General features: G+C 49.1%; 1 protein-coding gene across 1 annotated transcript; it reads right to left on the bottom strand.

Annotated features, from left to right (window-relative positions):
* Positions 1-6,856: 6,856 nt before the first annotated feature.
* Positions 6,857-19,845, bottom strand: AQP8 (aquaporin 8). Its single transcript, XM_050773862.1, has 5 exons — positions 19,604-19,845; positions 15,524-15,650; positions 12,652-12,866; positions 10,229-10,363; positions 6,857-7,374 (listed from the first exon to the last, which is right to left on the bottom strand). Exons 1-5 carry the CDS (start codon positions 19,843-19,845, stop codon positions 7,326-7,328), a joined length of 768 nt encoding a protein of 255 aa, XP_050629819.1. The 3' UTR covers positions 6,857-7,325.
* Positions 19,846-20,589: the final 744 nt, after the last annotated feature.

The raw sequence follows: 20,589 nt of genomic DNA on the forward strand, positions 1-20,589 counted from the left end.
TGGCTCCCATTGGTTTCTGCCATACTTTGAAGGGTGTCATTCTATTAAGGGAAAATATAATGTATCCAAAGAAGTTGATAAAAGCTGATCCTAGTAGCCAATGAAAAGAATTCCAGTCTCATTCGAGTTCACTGCTGTTGCCCGCAAGTAGCAGGGATCTTTTGTGAGTCCACAGCTGTCTGTGGGCAGCAGTCCTCTGGTGGTTGTCCCTGCCATTGTCCCAGTAATGGTCGTCTCCAGTGCTAGGAGGGAATTAGCCTTGGATACACGTGCTGCCTGTGTTTCAGAGGCACTCCCCCATAGCCTAATTGGTGGAAGAAGCCTTGAAAGTTTCTTGGAAGATAGAGTAACAGGAAGGACAAAACTTTACTCTTTTGGAGTCTCAGGCTAGGCGTGAGGATTGAAATAACACAAAACAGATAAGAGAAAAGCATACACGGGAGTTTCCACAAGAAATGAAGACCCAAAGAAGTAGCAAAACCTAACTGTATTATGGATTGAACAAAGAGTCAGTTGTGGAAAAGTACCTAAAATATATGGGAGGACCAAAGGAAGATAAGAATTATTTTAACAAGGTCTGTACAGATTTCCCTCGACCTTGTCTCCCCATCTTGTGATAAGAACGTTTCTTTCTTCCCAGGACAGGGAGGGCATCTTTCACTTGGGGGTTCATCTCCTGCTTTCAGGAAGTAAAAGAGGAGTGAGAGCACCCTGTGGCACCTGCTGTTTCTCAAGTGCCTTTAACTCAATCCTTATTCCCAAAAGGGCACAAATGGGGGTGGCATCTTCTGTCATCCTTCAGCGTTGCTTTTGATTGACAATTTTGGCATACAGGAAGTGTTCCAGTGGCTTCCACTTAGCCTTTCCAACTCCAGCTGCATGGGTTGTAAAGGCAGGGTAGAGATTTTACCACTTGCTGAAGATCTATTTCCAACTATACCATCAGGAACTGTAGGAAGAACTATAGGGTGGGTCCAGAGAGCCAGTTCACCTAAACGTGAGGTCAGTTCCAGACAAAGTATCTGTCACGTGGACTTGATAAGCCTCTGCTCTATGCAGCGTGCTGCAGTGGAACCCAGAGACCTTGTCTGTAGACTATCCGTAACTAGATGAGTCCCCCTGTATTTTCCTTGAGTAAATGGTCACAAAACTTTTTGGCGAAAGCCAAGATAAAAGCTCATTGTCTTCACAGGCCGTGTTCCATCAGGTTCTTCCACAGGGTTACCTGACCTCCCATTCCTTCACAGAGACTTAAGTCTATGAACTCACTCAGGTCTGGGAATTGGAAGAGAGACTTTAAGTCTCTGAGGGGAAAAAAATCTCTTAAGGATTACAAATTTTCAATTCCTAAAAGTCAGTTGAGGCAATTAGACATTAAGGGAGGAGAATGAATGCTTTGTGTTCCAAGCACTAAAAGCATTGCTCATCATAACCCCCAAACTTTATGATGGGTCCAGGGACTTGGAGGGGGAACAGTGGCTTTGAGTTCCAAGACAGGTAAATGTCTAACTCACTCTGAGGTGGTTGGACTCTGGAGGGAAAATGGTGGTGGTGGTGGTGGTGTGTGTAGGGATCTAGGGGGGCCAAGGGGAGAGGAAGGACCTGAAAGGCCATAAGCTTACTTGGATACATATGCAGAGTCCATGGAGCATGCAAGTGTGCTTGGCATGGACGTTGTGGAATTATCAGTAAAGGAGCCCTCTATGAAGACACCAGTGTGACTTTGCTATAGCATACACTATTTCTGAGCACCTCTTCCAACAGCGGCACCATGTGGCAGCGGAGAGAACAGCATCTGCAGGCACGAAGTAATTTCCCTACAACGTGCAAGGTGTTTCGTTTTGTTTTGTTGTCTGAGATGGAGTCTCACTCTGTCACCTAGGCTGGAGTGTGATGGTGCCATCTTGGCTCACTGCAACCTCCGCCTTCCAGGTTCAAGAGATTCTACTGCCTCAGCTTCCCAAGTAACTGGAATTATAGGCGTGCGCCACCTCTCCCGGCTAACTTTTGTATTTTTAGTAGAGAAGGGGTTTCACCATGTTGACCAGGCTGGTCTTGAACTCCTGACCTCAGGTGATCCACCCACCTCGGCCTCCCAAAGTGCTGCGATTACAGGCATGAGCCACTGCAACTGGCCCATGCAAGTACTAATAAATATCAGCACACTTCCCTTTTGGCTTGTTTAAACCCCCAGGATTCTTGGAAAATGTAATCCAGTAGGGATACTAGAATTCCTAACAACATGGCATGTGAGGACGTCAACACAATTCTGGCAAAAGGAAATGGCTCCGTACTTGTACCCCAAGGGTCTGGAGAATTAAGTACACACCTGTTGCAGTAGAAAGGGCACTAGACTGTGTGTCCAAGATCCTGGATTCTAATTGAACTCTGCTGCTCAACAACTCTGTAATTACAGTCAAATTATTTAGCTTCTCTGGATTTTGAAATTTGGTGTTGGACAGGATGATGGGTTCCAACCTTTTTCCCTTGGGAGGCCCTAATGGTCCCTATATGAGAATACTTGACTGAGAAAATACATATATGCCAAGTCTATTTATAAGTTTCTTGCCAAGGCTGGTAATCACGCCTGTAATCCCAACACTTTGGGAGGCCAAGGTGGGAGGACGGCTTGAAGACAGGAGTTCAAGATCAGCCTGGGCAACACAGTGAGAACCCATCTCTACAAAAATAAGTTTTTAGATTAGCCACTGTGGTGATGTACACCTGTAGTCTCAGCTACTCAGGAGTCTGAGGCTCAAGGATCACTTGAGCCCAGGAGGTCGAGGCTGCAGCAAGCTGTGACTGCACCACTGCACCCCATCCTGGGTGACAGAACAAGATACTGTCTCTAAAAAAAAAAAGAAGAAGAAATTTCTTGCCAAACCCCACCCCTTGTCATGATTCTGATACCTGCAAATTGCAAAACCTTTGATTAAATGATAAATATAAGAGCTAACAGATTGTGTACTTACTATGTACTGGGCATTGTGCTAATACTTTATAAACGTTAATTTTCATAAGCATTCTGAGGTAATAGTTGCATTTTGCAGATGAGAAAGCTGAGGCTAAAGAATTTCAATAGCTGCTTCAAGCACATACAGCAAAAACGTGACAGTTCTGAAACTTAAACTTGGATCTTCCTCAGGACGTAAACTTACAGCCACCATATTTTACTACTGTAATAGAGTTTCTAGCTCTAACACCCCAAAATTCTGTGACCTCCTTGTTACTGAGAAAAAGGGAGCTGGGAGAGAGATGAACCTGATGATCTGCATGAGTTTTGGATTCCACTCTGTAGGGTCAGAATGAATTTGGAAGTCACTGGGATCAGCCTATGCCATTCTTCCAGTCAGTGAGTACTGAGTCCCTTCTGGCCAGGCACGGTGGTTCACGCCTGTAATCCCAGTACTTTGGGAGGCTGAGGTGGGCCAATCACTTGAGGTCAGGAGTTCTAGACCAGCCTGGCCAACTTGGTGAAAACCTGTCTCTACTAAAAATACAAAAATTAGCTGGGCATGGTGGCACACACTTGTAACCCCAGCTACTCAGGAGGCTAAGACAGGAGAATCGCTTGAACCCAGGAGGCGGAGGTTGCAGTGAGCCGAGATCACACCGCTGCACTCCAGCCTGCGCGGCACAGCAAGACTCCGTTTAAAAAAAAAAAGAAAGAAAAAAAAGAACTGAGTCCCTTCTATTCAGCAAATGCCAAACACATAATGTACAGTTATTTAATACAAAGATGAATTTATATCCATCTTGCTCTTGAGAGCTTATAGTCTAGGAATGGAAATGAAAGCCACAGCCTAAAATCCAATTGCAAGTTTGAAATGAGAAGAGTTACAATGAATGTCTTTCTGTCCTCCTTCTCCCCCCCCCCCCCCCAGACAAAGTCTTGCTCTGTCACCCAGGCTGGAGTGCAATCATAGCTCGCTGCAGCCTTGACCTCCGGAGCTCAAGCGATCCTCCCATTGCAGCCTCCTGACTAGCTGGGACTACAGGCACGCACCACCATGGCTCTGTCCCCTTTTTAATGAGGAACTAATAGGCAAGTAGGAGACTAGGCAGAGGACATAATATTGTCCCTTATTCAGAAACAGAAAAGTATGATGACAAAGATCATGGACCCTGCAGCCAGATATACCTGACCTTCAACAGTTGCCCCACCAATGCACTAACTGTGTAGCTTAGCATAACGCCATCCTTTGGAACTTCCATTGGCTCCTCTGCACAATGAGAATAATGAGAGAATCTACCTGAATTTGTTTCCTGGAACTGCTTGAACAAACACCGCAAACTTCGTGGCTTAAGATGACAGAAACTATTCTCCCTCTGTTCTGGAGGCCAGAAAGTCTGAAATTAGACTGTCAACAGAGCCAGGCTTCCCACAAAGGTTCTAGATGAGAAACTTCCTTCCCTCTCCCAACTCCTGGCGGCTCTTGGTGCTGTCTTTTGGCAGTATAACCCTAACCTCTGCCTCCATCTTCACGTGGCCTTCTCCTTTGTGTCTCTGCGCCTCTTTTACTGTCTCTTACTAGGAAAGGGCATCCTAATCCAGTGGGATCTCGTCTTGACCCTTACTTTAATTGCATCTTCAAAGACCGTATTTCCAAATAACGTCACGCTCTAAGACTGTAGACTGACACAGATTTCGGGAGGACACTATTCAACCCACGGTACTATCTCATAGGATTGTCATAGGGAGTAAATGACATAATACGCGTAAAGCATTCAGCACAGTGCCTAACACGTAACAAACTCTCCATAAACATTAGCTACATACATGTAGGTATACATATATATGGATATATAACTTGTTATTTACTAGATTTGTCAAAGATTTATTTCATTATTTCACCGAACAAAATGGTAACTTTTAACATTTTTTTACTCTTCTTTTGTTTTATTTTGTGGCAGGGTATCACTCTGTTGCCCAGGCTGGAGTGCAGTGGCGCGATCTTGGCTCACTGCAGCCTCTACCCCCTGGTTTCAAGCAATTCTCCTCTCTCAGCCTACCAAGTAGCTGGGATTACAGGCGCCCGCCACCATGCCTGGCTAATTTTTGTATTTTTAGTAGAGACAGGGTTTCACCATGTTGGCCAGGCTGCTCTTGAACTCCTGACCTCAAGTGATCCACCCACCTCAGCCTCCCAAGGTGCTGGGATTACAGGCATGAGCCAGAGCACCTGGCTTTTTTTTTTTTTTTTTTTTTTTTTTTTGAGACAGGATCTCACTCTGTTCCCCAGGCTGGAGTGCATTGGTGCTGTCATAGCTCACTGCAGCCCCAACCTCCCAGGTTCAAACGACCCTCCCACCCGAGCCTCCCGAGTAGAGGAGACTACAAGCATGTGCCACCTGCCCAGCTAATTTTTTTATTTTTTGTAGTTACAGGGTCGTGCCATGTTGCCTGAATGGTCTCGAACTCCGGGCCTCAAGCAGTCCTCCGCCTCGGACTTTCAAAGTACTGGGATTACAGGCATGAGCCACCATGCCTGGCCCATTTTTAACTCTGTGTAGATGTCCTAATTTGCTTGTTTCTGGTTGTATCATATTTTTTCCTCCCCTTTTCTATTCTGTTGAGTTGTCATCATTATTCTGGTTTGTTATCTCCTTTTCTCTGAGAATGGTTTGAATGTGTGGATATATCGTGAATCTATGTTCTCAATGGGCAGTCTCTTATTGTAGTGGTGATTTTCTTCATTTTCACTCAAGACAGCATTTTGCTCATCTCGTTGAAGGGGGTGAGATTTTGCTTGTTGTTGAGAGTGGTTTCTCCCTGCCCTTCTTTCTGGTGTTATAATAATCATCTTCCATAAATGACCCATTGATTCTTAGGGAGAAGACACACACTCTACTTCGAAGGGGTGACTTCCAGAGTGTGTCTTTCCATCCTTTCTTATTTGTTCTACTCGTATCTTCCACCCAACTGCCACTGGCTCTTCAGGCCTGTACTGTGTCACTTGTTCAGGATTCTATTAGGTTAGTGCAAAAGTAATTGCAGTTTTTGCCATTGAAAGTAATGGAAAAAACTGCAATTACTTTTGCACCAACTGGCTGGGCACGGTGGCTCACGCCTGTAATCCCAGCACTTTGGGAGGCTGAGGTGGATGAATCATTTGAGGTCAGGAGTTCAAGACCAGCCTGACCAACATGGTGAAACCCCGTCTCTACTAAAAATACAAAAATTAGCCGGGCGTGGTGGCGGGTGCCTGTAATCCCAGCTACTTGGGAGGCTGAGGCAGGAGAAGCCCTTGAACCCAGGAGGCAGAGGTTGAAGTGAGCTGAGATCATGCTACTGCACTCCAGCCTGGGTGACAGAGCGAGACTCTGTCTCAAAAACAAAAAAACAAAAGCAAATATATATATATATTTTGGACCAACCTACTATTTCTTCAGGGAATTCTTGCAGCCCACTCTAAGCCCACACCCCGACCCCCACCCACCTCCCCAGCTACAGTGAATGAATGGGCTGATTCATGTCCTGGACAGCACGGAGCACTCAACTGAGGACAGCCCTGAGTACTCAGCCAGACCCTGGACCCTGCCCGGGGCTTTTCAGCAGGGTCCTGAGGTCTGTGATCTGGAACTGACTCTGGCTAGAGTCCAAATTGGACTCAATATGCACTCTGAGCTCCAGGATGGGCCTGTCTAGTGGGGACCGGCTCTAGGCTGGCCTGAACTCCAAATGCCTGCCGTGGCCCAAGACTCTCAGCTGGCCTGTAGGATCAGCCGCTCTGGACGGCCAAGGCCTAACCCCAGACTTTTTTTTTTTTTTTTTTTTTTTTTTTTTTTTTTTTTTTTGCTTGCTTTCTCCTCAGCAGTGCCCATTTCTCAAATGAAAGGCAAGCCAGTAAGCACATGGAAGGAAATACTGGACTATTTATTGCAAAGTGAGAATTGTCAGCTTGAGAAGCAAGGAAGTGACCGGGCCCCCAGAAGGCCCTTCTACAACAAAACAATCAAGAAACAAGAGAAGGAGAAAGAAACGGGGTGCGGGAATGAGCTGATGTGCAGAAACAGCTTCCTCGTCCAACTCGGGGACCTTCCTCTCAAGAAATACCCTCGTGTTGTGGTGTTTGCACCACTCTCTGGGCAGTGCGGGCAGCGTGTTCCCCAGGCTGGGGTCTCTGATGAGCACAAAGGAATTCCAGGAACCAAGAGCCTCCTCAGCAGTCAGTCTATCTGAGAACCCAGGCCCAAGCAGTGAAAGCAGGGAGTGGCTCCTCCGGGCCTCTGCCTTGGCAGGAAATGCAGGAACTCTCTGGTCCTCAGTCTTGGACAGGTGAGCTGAGGACACCTGGAGCAGCAGGAATCCCACGAGCTCAGCTTCACCGAGACTTCAGGATGAGGCGGGTCTTCCCATCTCCGATGAAGCACCTTGAAAGAAAGAGGACCCAGTAAGGTCTCAGCCCCGGAGGAGAGACCCAGCCCTTCGCCACATGTCTCCAGGCTCAGAACTCTCCAGAGAGATGACTTCCTGAGCCTCCCCAGCCTTAATAGCCAGATTCCCTTGGGGAGAGGGAGACACTGTTTCCTGCTTGGTTTCTTTTTTTTTTCTTTTCTTTTTTTTTTTTTAATTGAGACAGAGTCTCACTCACCCAGGCTGGAGTACAGTAGCGTGATCTCAGCTCACTGCAGCTTCCACCTCCCGGGTTCAAGCAATTCTTATACCTCAGCCTCCCGAGTAGCTGGGACTACAGACAAACACCACTATACCTGACTGATTTTTGTATTTTTAATAGAGATAGGGTTTTACCATATTGACCAGGCTGGTCTCCAACTCCTGACTTTAAGTGATCCACCCACGTTGGCCTCCCAAAGTGCTGGGAGTACAGGCGTGAGCCACACGCCTGGGTCCTGCTTAGTTTCTAACCCTTTTCCTGAAGATGCTCATTGCTGCCACTCTGAAAGCCCAGGAAAAAATGAATAGTGATGGCTGGGCGCGGTGGCTCACACCTGTAATCCAGCGCTTTGGGAGGCAGATCACTTGAGGTCAGGAATTGGAGACCAGCCTGGCCAACATGGTGAAGCCCCATCTCTACCAAAAAAAAAATTACAAAAACTGGCTGGGCACAGTGGCTCGTGCCTATAATCCTAGCACTTTGGGAGGCCCGGGAGGGTGGATCACATGAGGTCAGGAGTTTGAGACCAGCCTGGTCAACACAGTGAAACCCTGTCTCTACTAAAAATATAAAAATTAGCTGGGCGTGGTAGCGGTGCCTGTAGTCCCAGCTGCTTGGCAGGCTGAGGCAGGAGAATCTCTTGAACCCAGTGGGCGGAGGTTGCAATGAGCCAAAATCACATCACTGCACTCCAGCCTGGGCAACAGAGCAAGACTCCATCTCAAAAAACGAAAACAAAAATACAGAAAGTAGCTGAGCGTGGCAGTATGCACCTGTAGTCCTAGCTACTCAGGAGGCTGAGGCAGGAGAATAGCTTGAACCTGGAAGGCAGAGGCTGCAGTGAGCTGAGATCATGCCACTGCACTCCAGCCTGGGCGACGGAGCGAGACTTTGTCTCAAGAAAATAGTGACGCTTTTCACTGAACTACAGGCTGGGTCCTGCAGACCCCAGGACCGCTGGTGGGCAGGGGAGCAAGTTGCCTAGATCAGCCTGTTCCAGGGCCTGTCCTCTCCCAGACAGTGCAAGGTAGGCCCAACTTGTGTTTACTAAATCCAGACAGTGATCCTTGCACTCCTGGAGTCCAGAGTCCAGAAGGAATGGGATATAAGAAGAGAGCCCATGGAGAAGCGGCCAAGCAGGATGCACGGGGACTCTAGTCTTTTCCATCTGGAATCCACTTATCCTTCTGGCAATACCAACCTTCTTATCTACTGCAGCACTCCGGGAAGCACCGCTCACATTGTATTTCATGTGAATGGCGTCTTCCAACATGCATGCCCTTGGGGGTACCATTTACACGATTTTCCCATGTAGATGGGGTCCCCTGGAGTTGTACAATACCCCCATGGGGAACTACTACTCCCCTACTCTGGGTCCTATTGGCGGTGTTCAGGTAAGGCTGACCTCACCCCCACTTCAGGCTTAGGTTCTTGCTCCAGACATTGCCAATAGGAGTGCCTGATCGGCTGGGCATGGTGGCTCACACCTGTAATCCCAGCACTCTGGGAGACTGAGGCGGGCGGATCACTTGAGGTCAGGAGTTCGAGAACAGCCTGGCAAACATGGTGAAACCCCATCTCTACAAAAATACAAAAATTAGCCAGGCATGGTGGCGTGCACCTGTAATCCCAGCTACTCAGAAGGCTGAGGCAGGAGAATTGCTTGAACCCAGGAGGCAGAGGTTGCAGTGAGCCGAGATTTCACCACTGCACTCCAGCCTGGGTGACAGAGAGAGACTCCATCTCAAAAAAAAAAAGAAAAAAAAAAAGTGCCTGACCCCCGCAGCTCAGTGATTGATTCTGAAGTGGGCAAATCACTCACGCACGGTGGGCCAGTTCAAACCAGTGAATACCAGACCCTGGCTTTTTGCTAGATCTTGTTGTTCTATTTCCTCTAGAGTTGTTAAGCTGCTAAGATACAAGCCTCGAGTGGCTGGTAAGCATCTTCGCCTCCATTGGAGTCTATCTAAGCATGAAGCCCACCCGGGGGAAAACAGAGCCTATGAGAAAGACCAAGGCAGGGCACAGTGGCTCATACCTGTAATCCCAGCACTTTGGGTGGCCTAGGCAGGAGGATCATTTGAGGTCAGGAATTTGAAACCAGCCTGACCAACATGGTGAAACCCCATCTCTACTAAAAATACTGAAAAAATCGCCTGGTGTGGTGGCTGGCGCCTGTAATCCCAGTTACTTGGGAGGCTGAAGCAGGAGAATTGCTTGAATCCGGGAGGCAGAGGTTGCACTGAGCTGAGATCACACCACTGCTCTCTAGCCTGGGCAACAGAGGGAGACTCTGTCAAAAAAAAAAAAAAGGAGAAAGACCAAGTCCTAAAGACATTGTCTGAGCACCACCTGAAACCACTGCTCCCTGTGAAGTTTCTGATGATGTGAGCCAATGAATTCCTCTTTATGGCAAACGCTGTTTTGAAATAGATCTCTGTCACTTGCAACCAAAGCTCCTAGATGGAGCCATTTTCTTTGCCTCTAAAGAGGCTCCCTCTTTTCTCTTCCAAACCCAAGTGAGAGCCTAGCCCTCTAGCCCCGGACTCTATGAGAGATGTTGCCAAGTGCCCATTCCACGGGCCAGTGACCCTGTGTCACACTCCTACCTAATGAGCAGTCCAACAAGCAGGCCAGCCAGGAGTGGGCCCAGCCAGTAGATCCAGTGGAAGTCCCAGTGGTTGGCCACCACCGCAGGTCCAAAAGCACGGGCCGGATTCATGCAGCCTCCAGATACAGTGCCCCTGCAAACACCCAGGCACCCTGGTCACCAGGATCCCAGCCAGGCCCCACCTCACCTCACGCTCATGTCCCCAACTAGGCCTAGTCACACACCACCCAGAAACCCTCTCTAAACTCCCACATCATGAGCTCCTGGGTAGATCCTAAAGAAGGTAGAGAGGCTATCAGCACTAGAAAGCAGAAGGTGTGGCTCCCCACTGGGCGTGCAGTCCAGCACTCCCCACAAACTCCTCTAGAACGCCCAGCAAAAATGCCTGCTCAGCGACGGCAGGAAGAGAAGCTGGATCTACATCTGTTCCAAAGTCTACAGAGCAAAGTCCATCAGTTTCAGTCCTTTTGGAGTCAAGCTGACCTAGATTCAAAACCCAGCCCACATATTATAAAATAATGAAAAGTATATCATTGGATTGTTTGTGACCCAAAGAATAAATGCTTGAAGGGATGAATACCCTGTTTACTTTGACGTGATCATTACACGTTGCTTGCCTGTATCAAAACACCTCATGTAACCTCAGCCAGGCACGGTGGCTCACGCCTGTAATCCCAGCAGCTTAGGAGGCCGAGGCAGGCAGACCACTTGAGGTCAGGAGTTCAAGACCAGCCTGGCCAACATGGTGAAACCCCGTTCCTACTAAAAATACAAAAATTAGCCAGGTGTGGTGGCGCATGCCTGTAATCCCAGCTACTGGGGAGGCTGAGGCAGGAGAATTGCTTGAACCTGGGGGTTGAAAGTTGCAGTGAGCCATGATCATGCCACTGCACTCCAACCTGGGTGACAGAGCAAGACTCTGTCTCAAAAACTAAAACTAAAATAAAATAATGAACAGTATAAGTGGGTTGTTTGTAACACAAAGAATAAATGCTTGAGGGGATGAATACCCCATTTACCCTAACATGGTAATTATGCATTGCATGCCTGTATCAAAGCGTCTCATGTAACCCAGAAATATATACACCTACTAGGTTCACCCACAAAAATTTTTAAAATATATATATATGTGTGTGTGTATATATATATACACACACATATATATATATAAAGAAAGAAAAACCCCAGCCCAGATAGTTCTAGTTGTGGGGAGATCCATGAACCTCTCTGTATTCAAGTGAGGTGAAAGTGACTATCCCATAGGTTGTCATCAGGAGTGAATGAGAAAATGCAAATGGAGCCCACACCTCGAATATAATTAATGTACAAAAAGCATTAACTAATCTAACTGGTCCAGATGAGGCCCTTGTTGCACCACAAGCTTAAGGCCCAGAATCTCCTACAGGGAGACTCTTCCCCAGGTGCACCTCTCTCATTCTGGGGCTCTGTCTTTTCCCTATTCTCTCAAGCTGGGGCCTGTAGACCTCATCCCCACCCTGTGTCCAGCTTCGAAGTCAAAAGACTTGTAAGTGAATCAAAGGCCACTAGGGGGCAGCAAAGCATGGCCACAACTTTACACATTCCCCAGCCTGCCCCAGGCTCCACCTCCCAAAGCTGAGGGAGAGCTGACCCAGGAGAAAGGTTAGACTTGGTTCTGTGTCCAAAAGAAAGGAAAGAGTCAGGCATTAGGGAGAGGCTCCCTGGGCCGGGCAATGTGGCTCATTCCTGTAATCCCAGTACTTTGAGAGGCCAATGCAGGAGGATGGCTTGAAGCCAGGAGTTCAAGACTAGCCTGGGCAACATAGTGTGGCCCCCATCTCTAAATAAAATAAATAAGAAAAATAAAAAGGGCTCACTCATCCTCTTGTCCCAAATCTGTCACTTAATTTGCCACTGCCCACTGACCTTAAATAAGTCACTTCTATCATCTCTGAGCCTCAGTTTCCTTATCTATAAAACGGGAGACATCATCCCCAATCTTGTTGCCTTAATCCCTTCCAAAGTCTGCTGGGAAACTCAAAATAAAGGAGACAACAGCTACAGATGCTTTTTGTAATCCTGAGTCTAAAACCTGGCTGCCCAGTGACCAAATGAACACAGTTCACAGAAATGTTGTATTTACGCTACGAAAATTGGAAAACATCACGTATAAATTTAAATTTCTGACTTCCTTTGAATGAAATCATCACCCCAGACCCATGTTCCCAGCAATAATTGACAAGAGCTGAACTGACTGGAGCGCCTCCGACACCGCAGTCCCCACCACTCCCTGTTGTCTGCCTGATGCCAGCCCACCTCCCCATTTGCAGCACCTTCCTGGCCCCTAATAGCAACTGAATCTGTGGCCCTCAGGCCTGAGCTCCTCCAGAGCTGAACAGTGCAGATCTGGGCATGGTCGCTCCACTGCTAAGGGACACTCACCCGGCCAGGATATCCACGATGACAGCAAAGCCGATGGAGAATGGGGCCAGAGGGCTCTTTGTCTTCTCATTGATGGCACCCATGCACACGGCCAGGGCCAGCAGCGTCGTCAGGATGATCTCTGCCCCCAACGCCCCTGCCACCTGCCCGTGCTCCTGGACAGTCACAAAGGCTGCCCCAGACGCATTCCAGAACTTCTCCTCGGGACTCACCGCCTGCACAGAGAAGCTGCTCAGCCTCACAGTGGGGCAGAGAGACAGCTGGAAACTGAGGGGAGAGGGCCTAAAACATGCCTGCCCACCGTAAGGGCCAGTGAAGGGTTATGTCCAATTTCAGTTACATAGACCTGGATCCACATCCCAGCTCTGCCAGATTTTACTCTGTGACCCTGTGTGAGCTACTAAACCTCTCTGAGCCTCACTTTGTTCAGGTGAAAAATAGGAATGGGGCTAGGCGTGGCGGCTCACGCCAGCAACCCCAGCACTTTGGGAGGCCGAGGTGGGTGGATCACTTGAGCCCAGGAGTTCGAGACCAGCCTCGCCAACATGTGAAACCCCATCTTCACTAAAAATACAAAAATTAGCGGAGTAAGGTGGCAGGGACTTGTAATCCCAGCTGCTCAGGAGGCTGAGGCACAAGAATCACTTGAACTCTGGAAGCGGAAGTTGCAGTGAGCTGAGATCACACACACCACTGCACCCCAACCTGAACAACAGAGCAAGACTCCATCTCAAAACAAAAAAAAAACAAAGAAAAAAGAAAAAGAAAACTGAGGATAACCCAGTCATGGCTCCAGGTTACAGGCCTAAAGCTTATGTAACTTAGATGATCCTCTTTGAGAAAAAGAACATAAACTACCTTTTTTTTCTTTCTTTGAGACAGAGTATAGCTTCACCACCCAGGCTGGAGTGCAGTGACCCGATCATAGCTCACTACAGCCTCAATCTCCTGGGCCCCAGTGATCCTCCTACCTCAGCCTCTCATGTAGCTGGGACCACAGGTGCATACAAACCACGCCCACCTAATTTTTTTTTTATTATTTTTTGTAAAGATGGAGGGTCTCACATGTTGCCCAGGCTGGTCTGGAACTCTTAGGCTCAAGTGATCCTCCTGCCTCCACCTCCCAAAATGCTGGGATTATAGGCATCAACTGCACATAGAGCTGCCATGTGCGGCTCAACATACTTTACTCTTACAAACTTTACAAACACATATGATCAGGTGAACTCATTGCTAGGCCCCCATAGAACCGTGGAAGGGGCGTATGCAGGAGGACCCTGAAGCCTGAGCTCAATTACTTCTATGGGCAGTCAGCCTCAGGGCTGTCACAGCCCCAAAGGGGAAAGACAGCGCAGTGCGCAAGCTTCTGGACTCTGGACCCAGTCGGGGCTGCGCTGCTTACAAGCACGTCTGAACTTGAGCAAGTTGCCTGCTTCTCTGCCCCTCTGTTTTCTCATCTATAAAACAGGGATGATACTGACAGCTCCCGGCTCACAGACAAGGCCGCTGGTGTGCCTGGCACAAGGTAAGCGCTGTCTATGAGCTGACGGTGGTTTCTCGTAAAGTTGCTGGGAGATGAAATAAGAGAATATGTGTAAAACATTTAGCAGGGAGAATGTGCTCAGGGAACCGTGCTGTCCCACAACTGGCAGAGCCGTGTTTGACAGGTTTTAAGTGGCAGGGCTTGAGCTAGGTCTGGGCACTGCTTTTCCTAAAGAAGCAGAGCAGGAAGGTCCTGGGCATGTTCCATAGATAGGGGAACAGACTGTGGCTCTCAAATGGGAGCATGGAGAGACCAGGGCAGGGGATGACAGTATAGTGAGGCTTGAGAACAAAGTCTGCGGTGGGTCAGCAGTTACAGCTTCAGACCCTATTGCAGCCAAGCTAACAGAGCTCCCCATCCACCACCCCCCACACACCCGCCAAGCAAGGCCCACATCTTGACGGGCTTGAAGGGTCCCTGGTTGAACTGAGACTTAAGGGCAAAAGGAAAGAGAGAGAGGAAAAAAAGAAAAAGAGGGATGGAGGGAGAAAGTCTATCCATGGATTTATGCGTAAAGCTATGAAAATTCTGTGGCTGGCCAGTCTGGGTCACTCATGCCTGTAATCCCAGCACTTTGGGAGGCCAAGGCAGGAAGATCACTTGAGACCAAGAGTTGGACACCAATGTGGTCAACATAGTGAGAGCCCACCTCTACAAAAAAATTTTTTTAATTAGTTGGGTGTGGTGACACACACCTATAGTCCCAGCTACTCAAGAGGCTGAGGCAGGAGGATCACTTGAGCCCAGGAGGTCCAGCCTGCAGTCAGCTATGATTGCACCACCACACTCCAGCCTGGACAACAGAGTGAGACCCCATCTCTAAAATAAAAAAAGAGAGGCCGGGCCCAGTGGCTCACGCTTGTAAACCCAGCACTTTGGGAGGCTGAGGCAGGCAAATCACTTGAGCTCAGGAGTTCAAGACCAGCCTGAACATGGTGAAACCCCGTCTCTACTAAAACTACAAAAATTAGCCAGGCGTGGTGGCATGCACCTGTAATCCCAGTTACTCAGGAGGCTGAGGCAGGAGAATTGCTTGAGCCCAGGAGGTAGAGGTTGCAGTGAGCCGAGATCACACCACTGCACTCCAGCCTGGATAACAGAGTGAGACTCCATCAAAAAAAAAAAAAAGCAAATAAATAAAAATAAAATAAAATGCAATAAGAAAGAAAGAGAGAAGAAAAACGTCCACCAATTCCACCGGCAGAAATAAGCAAAAGATTGGACATTTCCCCACTCCCCACTGTCCCCCCCGACACACACACACATCATATACCTCCAGCAGCCCCATCAGAGAGGAAGCCACTAGCCCAGCGCCTGGGGTTCACCCACCTTGGCCAAGGCAGCCCCGAGCATCCCCCCGAGCAGCTGTGAGACCCAGTATGGGAGGAGCATCACCAGGTTGAGGCCTCCGATCAGCGTGGCTGCCAGGGACACGGCAGGGTTGAAGTGTCCACCACTGTAACCCACAAGAGCAGAGGGAGTCATGAGCCCAGGGCTGACCACATGGCTGGCACTCGAGACAGCATGTCCCAGCCAACCCACCAGGCTGGTTTCACAGGGTGAGAGTCAGTCCAGGGCTCAGCTCAAATACAAAGAGACGCCAAATTGCTTCCAATTTCCCTGAGATGCCAGGCAGAGGATGAGAGATAAAGGGCAGCCTCTACGTCCTAAGTCCAGCCCCCAGGATGGCCCTGGAGGAAGCACGTGTAGGAGACCATCCCTTAACTCCTCCCTGACTCCCTCCGAGCCTCCCTCCAGCCCTTCAGAGATGTGGCTACAGGTCACATTGAGACACCAAGGCTCCAAGTTAGTAGCCCATGAGCCGTATCCAGGCCTCCCCTTATGATTTGTTTGATTTTATGAGACGGAGTATTGCTCTGTTGCCCACGCTGGAGTGCAGTGGTATGATCTCGGCTCACTGCAACCTCCACCTTTTGAGTTCAAGCAACGCTCCTGACTCAGCCTCCCAAGTGGCTGGGACGACAGGCGTGTGCCACCATTCCCAGCTGATTTTTGTATTTTTAGTAGAGACGATGTTTCACCATATTGGTCAGGCTGGTCTTGAACTCCTGACCTCAAGCAATCCACCCACGTCAGCCTCCCAAAGTGCTGGGGTTGCAGGCATGAGCTACTTTGCCCGGCCCGGGTCTCCCCTTATGAGTAGCTAGGCCCTGAATAAGACCTCCTGATTGGTTGAACTGCTCAGTCAATGAAAACCCTACTTGTGGTCTGAAAGTGTGATGGGTGTAAAATGCAGATTTGGAGTTCGGGCTGGAAATGGCATGGAGAATCATGGGGTGGAATTGGAGGTTCATGACCAGGTTGGGGACTGGGATTGGGAGTTTGGGGTGTGGAAGGGAATTAGACAAGTCAGAACCTGAGGTCAAAGGGCAGGTTGCAGTTGATCAGCCACTCCCTGGCCCATGGGTAAAGAGCCTTCCTATTCATCAAGATGTTCAACCAGCCCAGGCCCCAGAGCCAGGGTGGCTGCACTCACCAGTGTCCCATCCAGTCCCACTCTAATGGAGGAACTATTGTCACAGTTTGGCCTCCTGAATCCATCTGGTTTCCAGGAATGGATACTCCCCAATGAGAGAGAAAGGGACCCCAAGACTCCCCATGTCACGCAAGAACCAAAGTGCCCCCCAAATGTTAAGAGCCCACCAATGAGTTTACCCAACCTCCAATGGACATAGGACATTCAGCTGAGACTGGACAGAGGACCTCAGCTCTACACAAAAGGACTTTGTCCAACACCCTGATACCTCAAGACCAGCTGCCCCAACTTGTCTGACTCAGCTCTGGGCCCAGACCCTCATGCATGGTTTGATTTGATTTGATTTTTCTTTTTTCTTTTTTTGAGACGGGGTCTCACTTTGTCACCCAGGCTGGAGTGCAATGGTGCAATCTCAGCTCACTGCAACCTCCGCCTCCTGGGTTCAAGCGATTCTCCTGCTTCAGCCTCCCAAGTAGCTGGAATTACAGGGGCGTGCCACCACGGGGTTTTGTCATGTTGGCCAGGCTGCTCTTGAACTCCTGACCTCAGGTGATTCACCTGCCTCGGCCTCCCAAAGTGCTGGGATTACAGGCGTGAGCCACCGTGCCCAACCTCCATGCATGGTTTGAAAGCACCAGCCAGTGCTAAACTCCACAGGTTGGGAAGAGGGGCAGCCGGGCCTACTTGGCCTCAAGTAGCTTAGCCTGCTGAGGTACACGGATGGCGTCAGGGTGAGGCGGCTTCCCACGGGAGCCCCAAAAGGGAGAGAAACTGTCATTCAGAGCATGGCTGTACCAGGAGGGCCAGGTGACGAGAATCACACATTTCCTGGTTTACACTCATTAGCAATAAAACAATCAAGACACATTCATTCCTTCATTCACTGTTCACTCAGCAAATATTTCTCTAACACTTACTCTGTGCCAGGTGCTGTGGTGCTTATAACTTACATACATAACTTATCCTGGATCCGGTGAACAACCTCAAAGTCAGTGTCTGGCACGCAGTAGGTGCTGAATAAATATTTGTCAAAAAAGCCAAACAGAGAGGCAGTATTTGCAGTGCCAAAGAGATGATCTTTCCTGCCAGCTGGCCTGGGTTCAAAGCCCAACTCTGCCACTGAAGAGCTGTGTGACACTGGCCAAGTTACATAACCTCTCTGTGCCTCAGTGATCTCTGCCTGAGAAAGGTATTGCAAAGATATAAAGAATTAATACATGTACAGCTCATAGTACTATCTATGGAGTTAGCGTTCAATAAACATCAGCTATTATTATTACTCACATTTATACCACTGCGCACAGAGGCTTCGGCAACTTGCTGTGGTCACCCAGCTAAGAAGTGATAAAGGTTGCCTTCAATCTCAGATCCGTCCAAAGGGAATATCATATACTTTTTCTTTCACTCACAGTCTCCCTTGGACGTCTAAAGAGACGTGGTTTTGTTTGTTTGTGTGTTTGTTTGTTTGTTTTTGGAGATGGAGTCTCACTCTGTTGCCCAGGCTGGAGTGCAGTAGCACAGTCTTGGCTCAATGCAACCTCCCCCTCCTGGTTCAAGCAATTATTCTGCCTCAGCCTCCCAAGTAGCTGGGACTCCAGGTACCTGCCACCACTCCCAGCTAATTTCTGTAGCTTTAGTAGAGACAGGGTTTCACCCTGTTGGCCAGGCTGCTTTCCAACTCCTGACCTCAGGTGATCCACACACCTCAGCCTCCCGAAGTGCTGGGATTACAGGCGTGAGCCACTGCACCCAGTCTAAAGAGATGTTAAAGCTCTTTTCCATTCTGGTTTTCTCAGAAACAGTATTTCTGTTTCCCCATTCAGATCTATGTTTTGAGTGAGATTTAATACAGACCAACCATGTCCCAGATCACCCTGCCAGGCACCCCATTCAAGATCTTCGTCGTGCTGGCTGGCTCTCCTGGGAACCAGCAGCCATGTCCACAGACCTTCCCATTGATCCTCTACCCAGATGAGAGCTAAGCCAGAGAAGCCTGTCCCTTTCCCTGCCCCTCCTTCTTGGTCACCTCTTGATAAGCCAGGACCACTGCAAATCCCCGCATACCCAGGTGGGAAAACCTGGCTCAGGTCTTCTATGCATTTCTGCTTTCCCTAAAACCCCCTTCTAGTGGTAACAATAACACAGCAACCAATGCCTATTGTATGTTTGGTGTGTGCCAGGCGCTCTACTTCATTTAATTCTCACGCCTCCCCCCGAGGCACTTGGATTTGAGCGCTGGAGCCGGACAGCTTGTTCTTGGCTCCCGGCTCTGCCACTCTCTGGCCCTCTAAGCTTGGACAGATTACACAGCCTCTCTTTTTTTGCAGCTATAAAATGGGGTCAATAACAAGACCTACCCCACAAGGCTTTTGTGAGGATTAAATAACTAATATCTATAAAGTAATTAGACTAGTGCCTGGTACATGGTTAGCAATATAGATGTGTTGGCTTGAAAAAAAACCATTTAAAAGTACGCTGCTATTCCCATTTTATAGGTGGGGAACTTTGGGTTTAGAGAGTGACTTGCCAGCCAGGCATGGTGGCTCACACCTGTAATCCCAAAACTTTGGGAAGCCAAGGCAGGAGGATCGCTTGAGACCAGGAGTTCAAGACTAGCCTGGGCAACATAGTGAGACCCCATCTCTACAACAAAATTTAAAACTTAGTTGGGTGCTGTGGCACATGCCTGTGATCCAGCTACTCAAAAAGAGAATGACTTGTCCAAAGTCACAAGCTCACAGGCTGCGGGGTCTGGAGTTGACCCCAGACAGTCTGACTCCCAACCCCATAGTTATCCAGAGTGCTCCTTGAAATCCCCAATATATGCGCCCAGAGGTCCTTGACAACAGCTTTGCTTTCCACCCCCAGCGCCCCAAGTCAGCACCAGGCTGAATCCTCAGAGCTGGTCTCACCTGATATTCCCCAGAGTGGCAATCACGAGCCCCAAAGCCAACCCATGGGCCAGGGCCGGCTGCAGCAGTCCAGTGTCCATCCCATTCTCGATGACCGACAGGCACCCGATGAAGATGAAGAGAGCAGAGCCCAGCAGTTCGACCAGGCACGGCTGCACAAACCGTTCATACCAGGACACTCGCCACCTGCCACCCACACTCGGCTCCCTGGCCTTGCCGTTGCCAAATTCAGGCTCACACATGGATATCTGCCGTAGGGAAAAAGGGACAGAAGACACGGGTAGGAGGCAAGTCCAGATACAGAAGGTCCCAACCCCCAACCTTGAATTAATTCACAGCCCCCCTTGCTCTGCCAGCCTGGAGAGGAAGATGCTGGCAGAGGGCTCACCTCTCCAGACATCAGAATCAGGTGGCACAAACATCAGGCTCTTGCCTGAGCGGCTGGGAAACCTGCACCTGCTGTCCGGGACACTGTTATCTCCTAGGGACAGGACCTGCTGGTCACACTATAGGCTCTGCCCCTTTTAAAGGGCTGCAGAGGCTCAATGCAAGTGCAGAGAAAGCAATAAACCTCAGGTAGGAGGCGGCTCTGAGGCCCAGAGGAGGAAATTTTTTTAAATCTCAACAGGGCAGGATGAGGGAGTCAGGGATTGCTGAACTTTCCACCAATGAGGGAAAAACATGCCAGCTTGGCTATGTCATCTGGGAGCACACTCCAGGCTGTAGAAGGTGGGAGATGGGTCCAGCACCCCAGCTCCCCATGGTCCAAAGCAGGACAGCGCATGTAAGTGGGTCCCACTGGGTTGGAACCTCACATGTTAAGAAACAGCAAACTCAGCCAGGCACAGTGGCCCACACCTGGAATCCCAGCACTTTGGGAGGCTGAGGTGGGTGGATCACTTGAGGTCAGGAGTTCAAGACCAGCCTGGCCAACATGGTGAAACCCCATCTCTACTAAAAACACAAAACTCAGTCGGGCGTGGTGG

Source organism: Macaca thibetana, chromosome 20 (assembly GCF_024542745.1).
Source record: "Macaca thibetana thibetana isolate TM-01 chromosome 20, ASM2454274v1, whole genome shotgun sequence".
In the NCBI taxonomy this organism is placed as follows: Eukaryota; Metazoa; Chordata; class Mammalia; order Primates; family Cercopithecidae; genus Macaca; species Macaca thibetana.

Bases quoted from the DNA above. Each gene is read 5' to 3' on its own strand.
- AQP8 (XM_050773862.1), bottom strand. From the start codon at position 19,845: ATGTGTGAGCCTGAATTTGGCAACGGCAAGGCCAGGGAGCCGAGTGTG. The intron at 10,364-12,651 runs GTGAGTGTCCCT...GGGTGTTTGCAG, and splicing joins ATCGTGGATATCCTGGCCGG to GGGCACTGTATCTGGAGGCT. The intron at 7,375-10,228 runs GTAGGAGTGTGA...CTTTCTTTCAAG, and splicing joins CTTGTTGGACTGCTCATTAG to GTGCTTCATCGGAGATGGGA.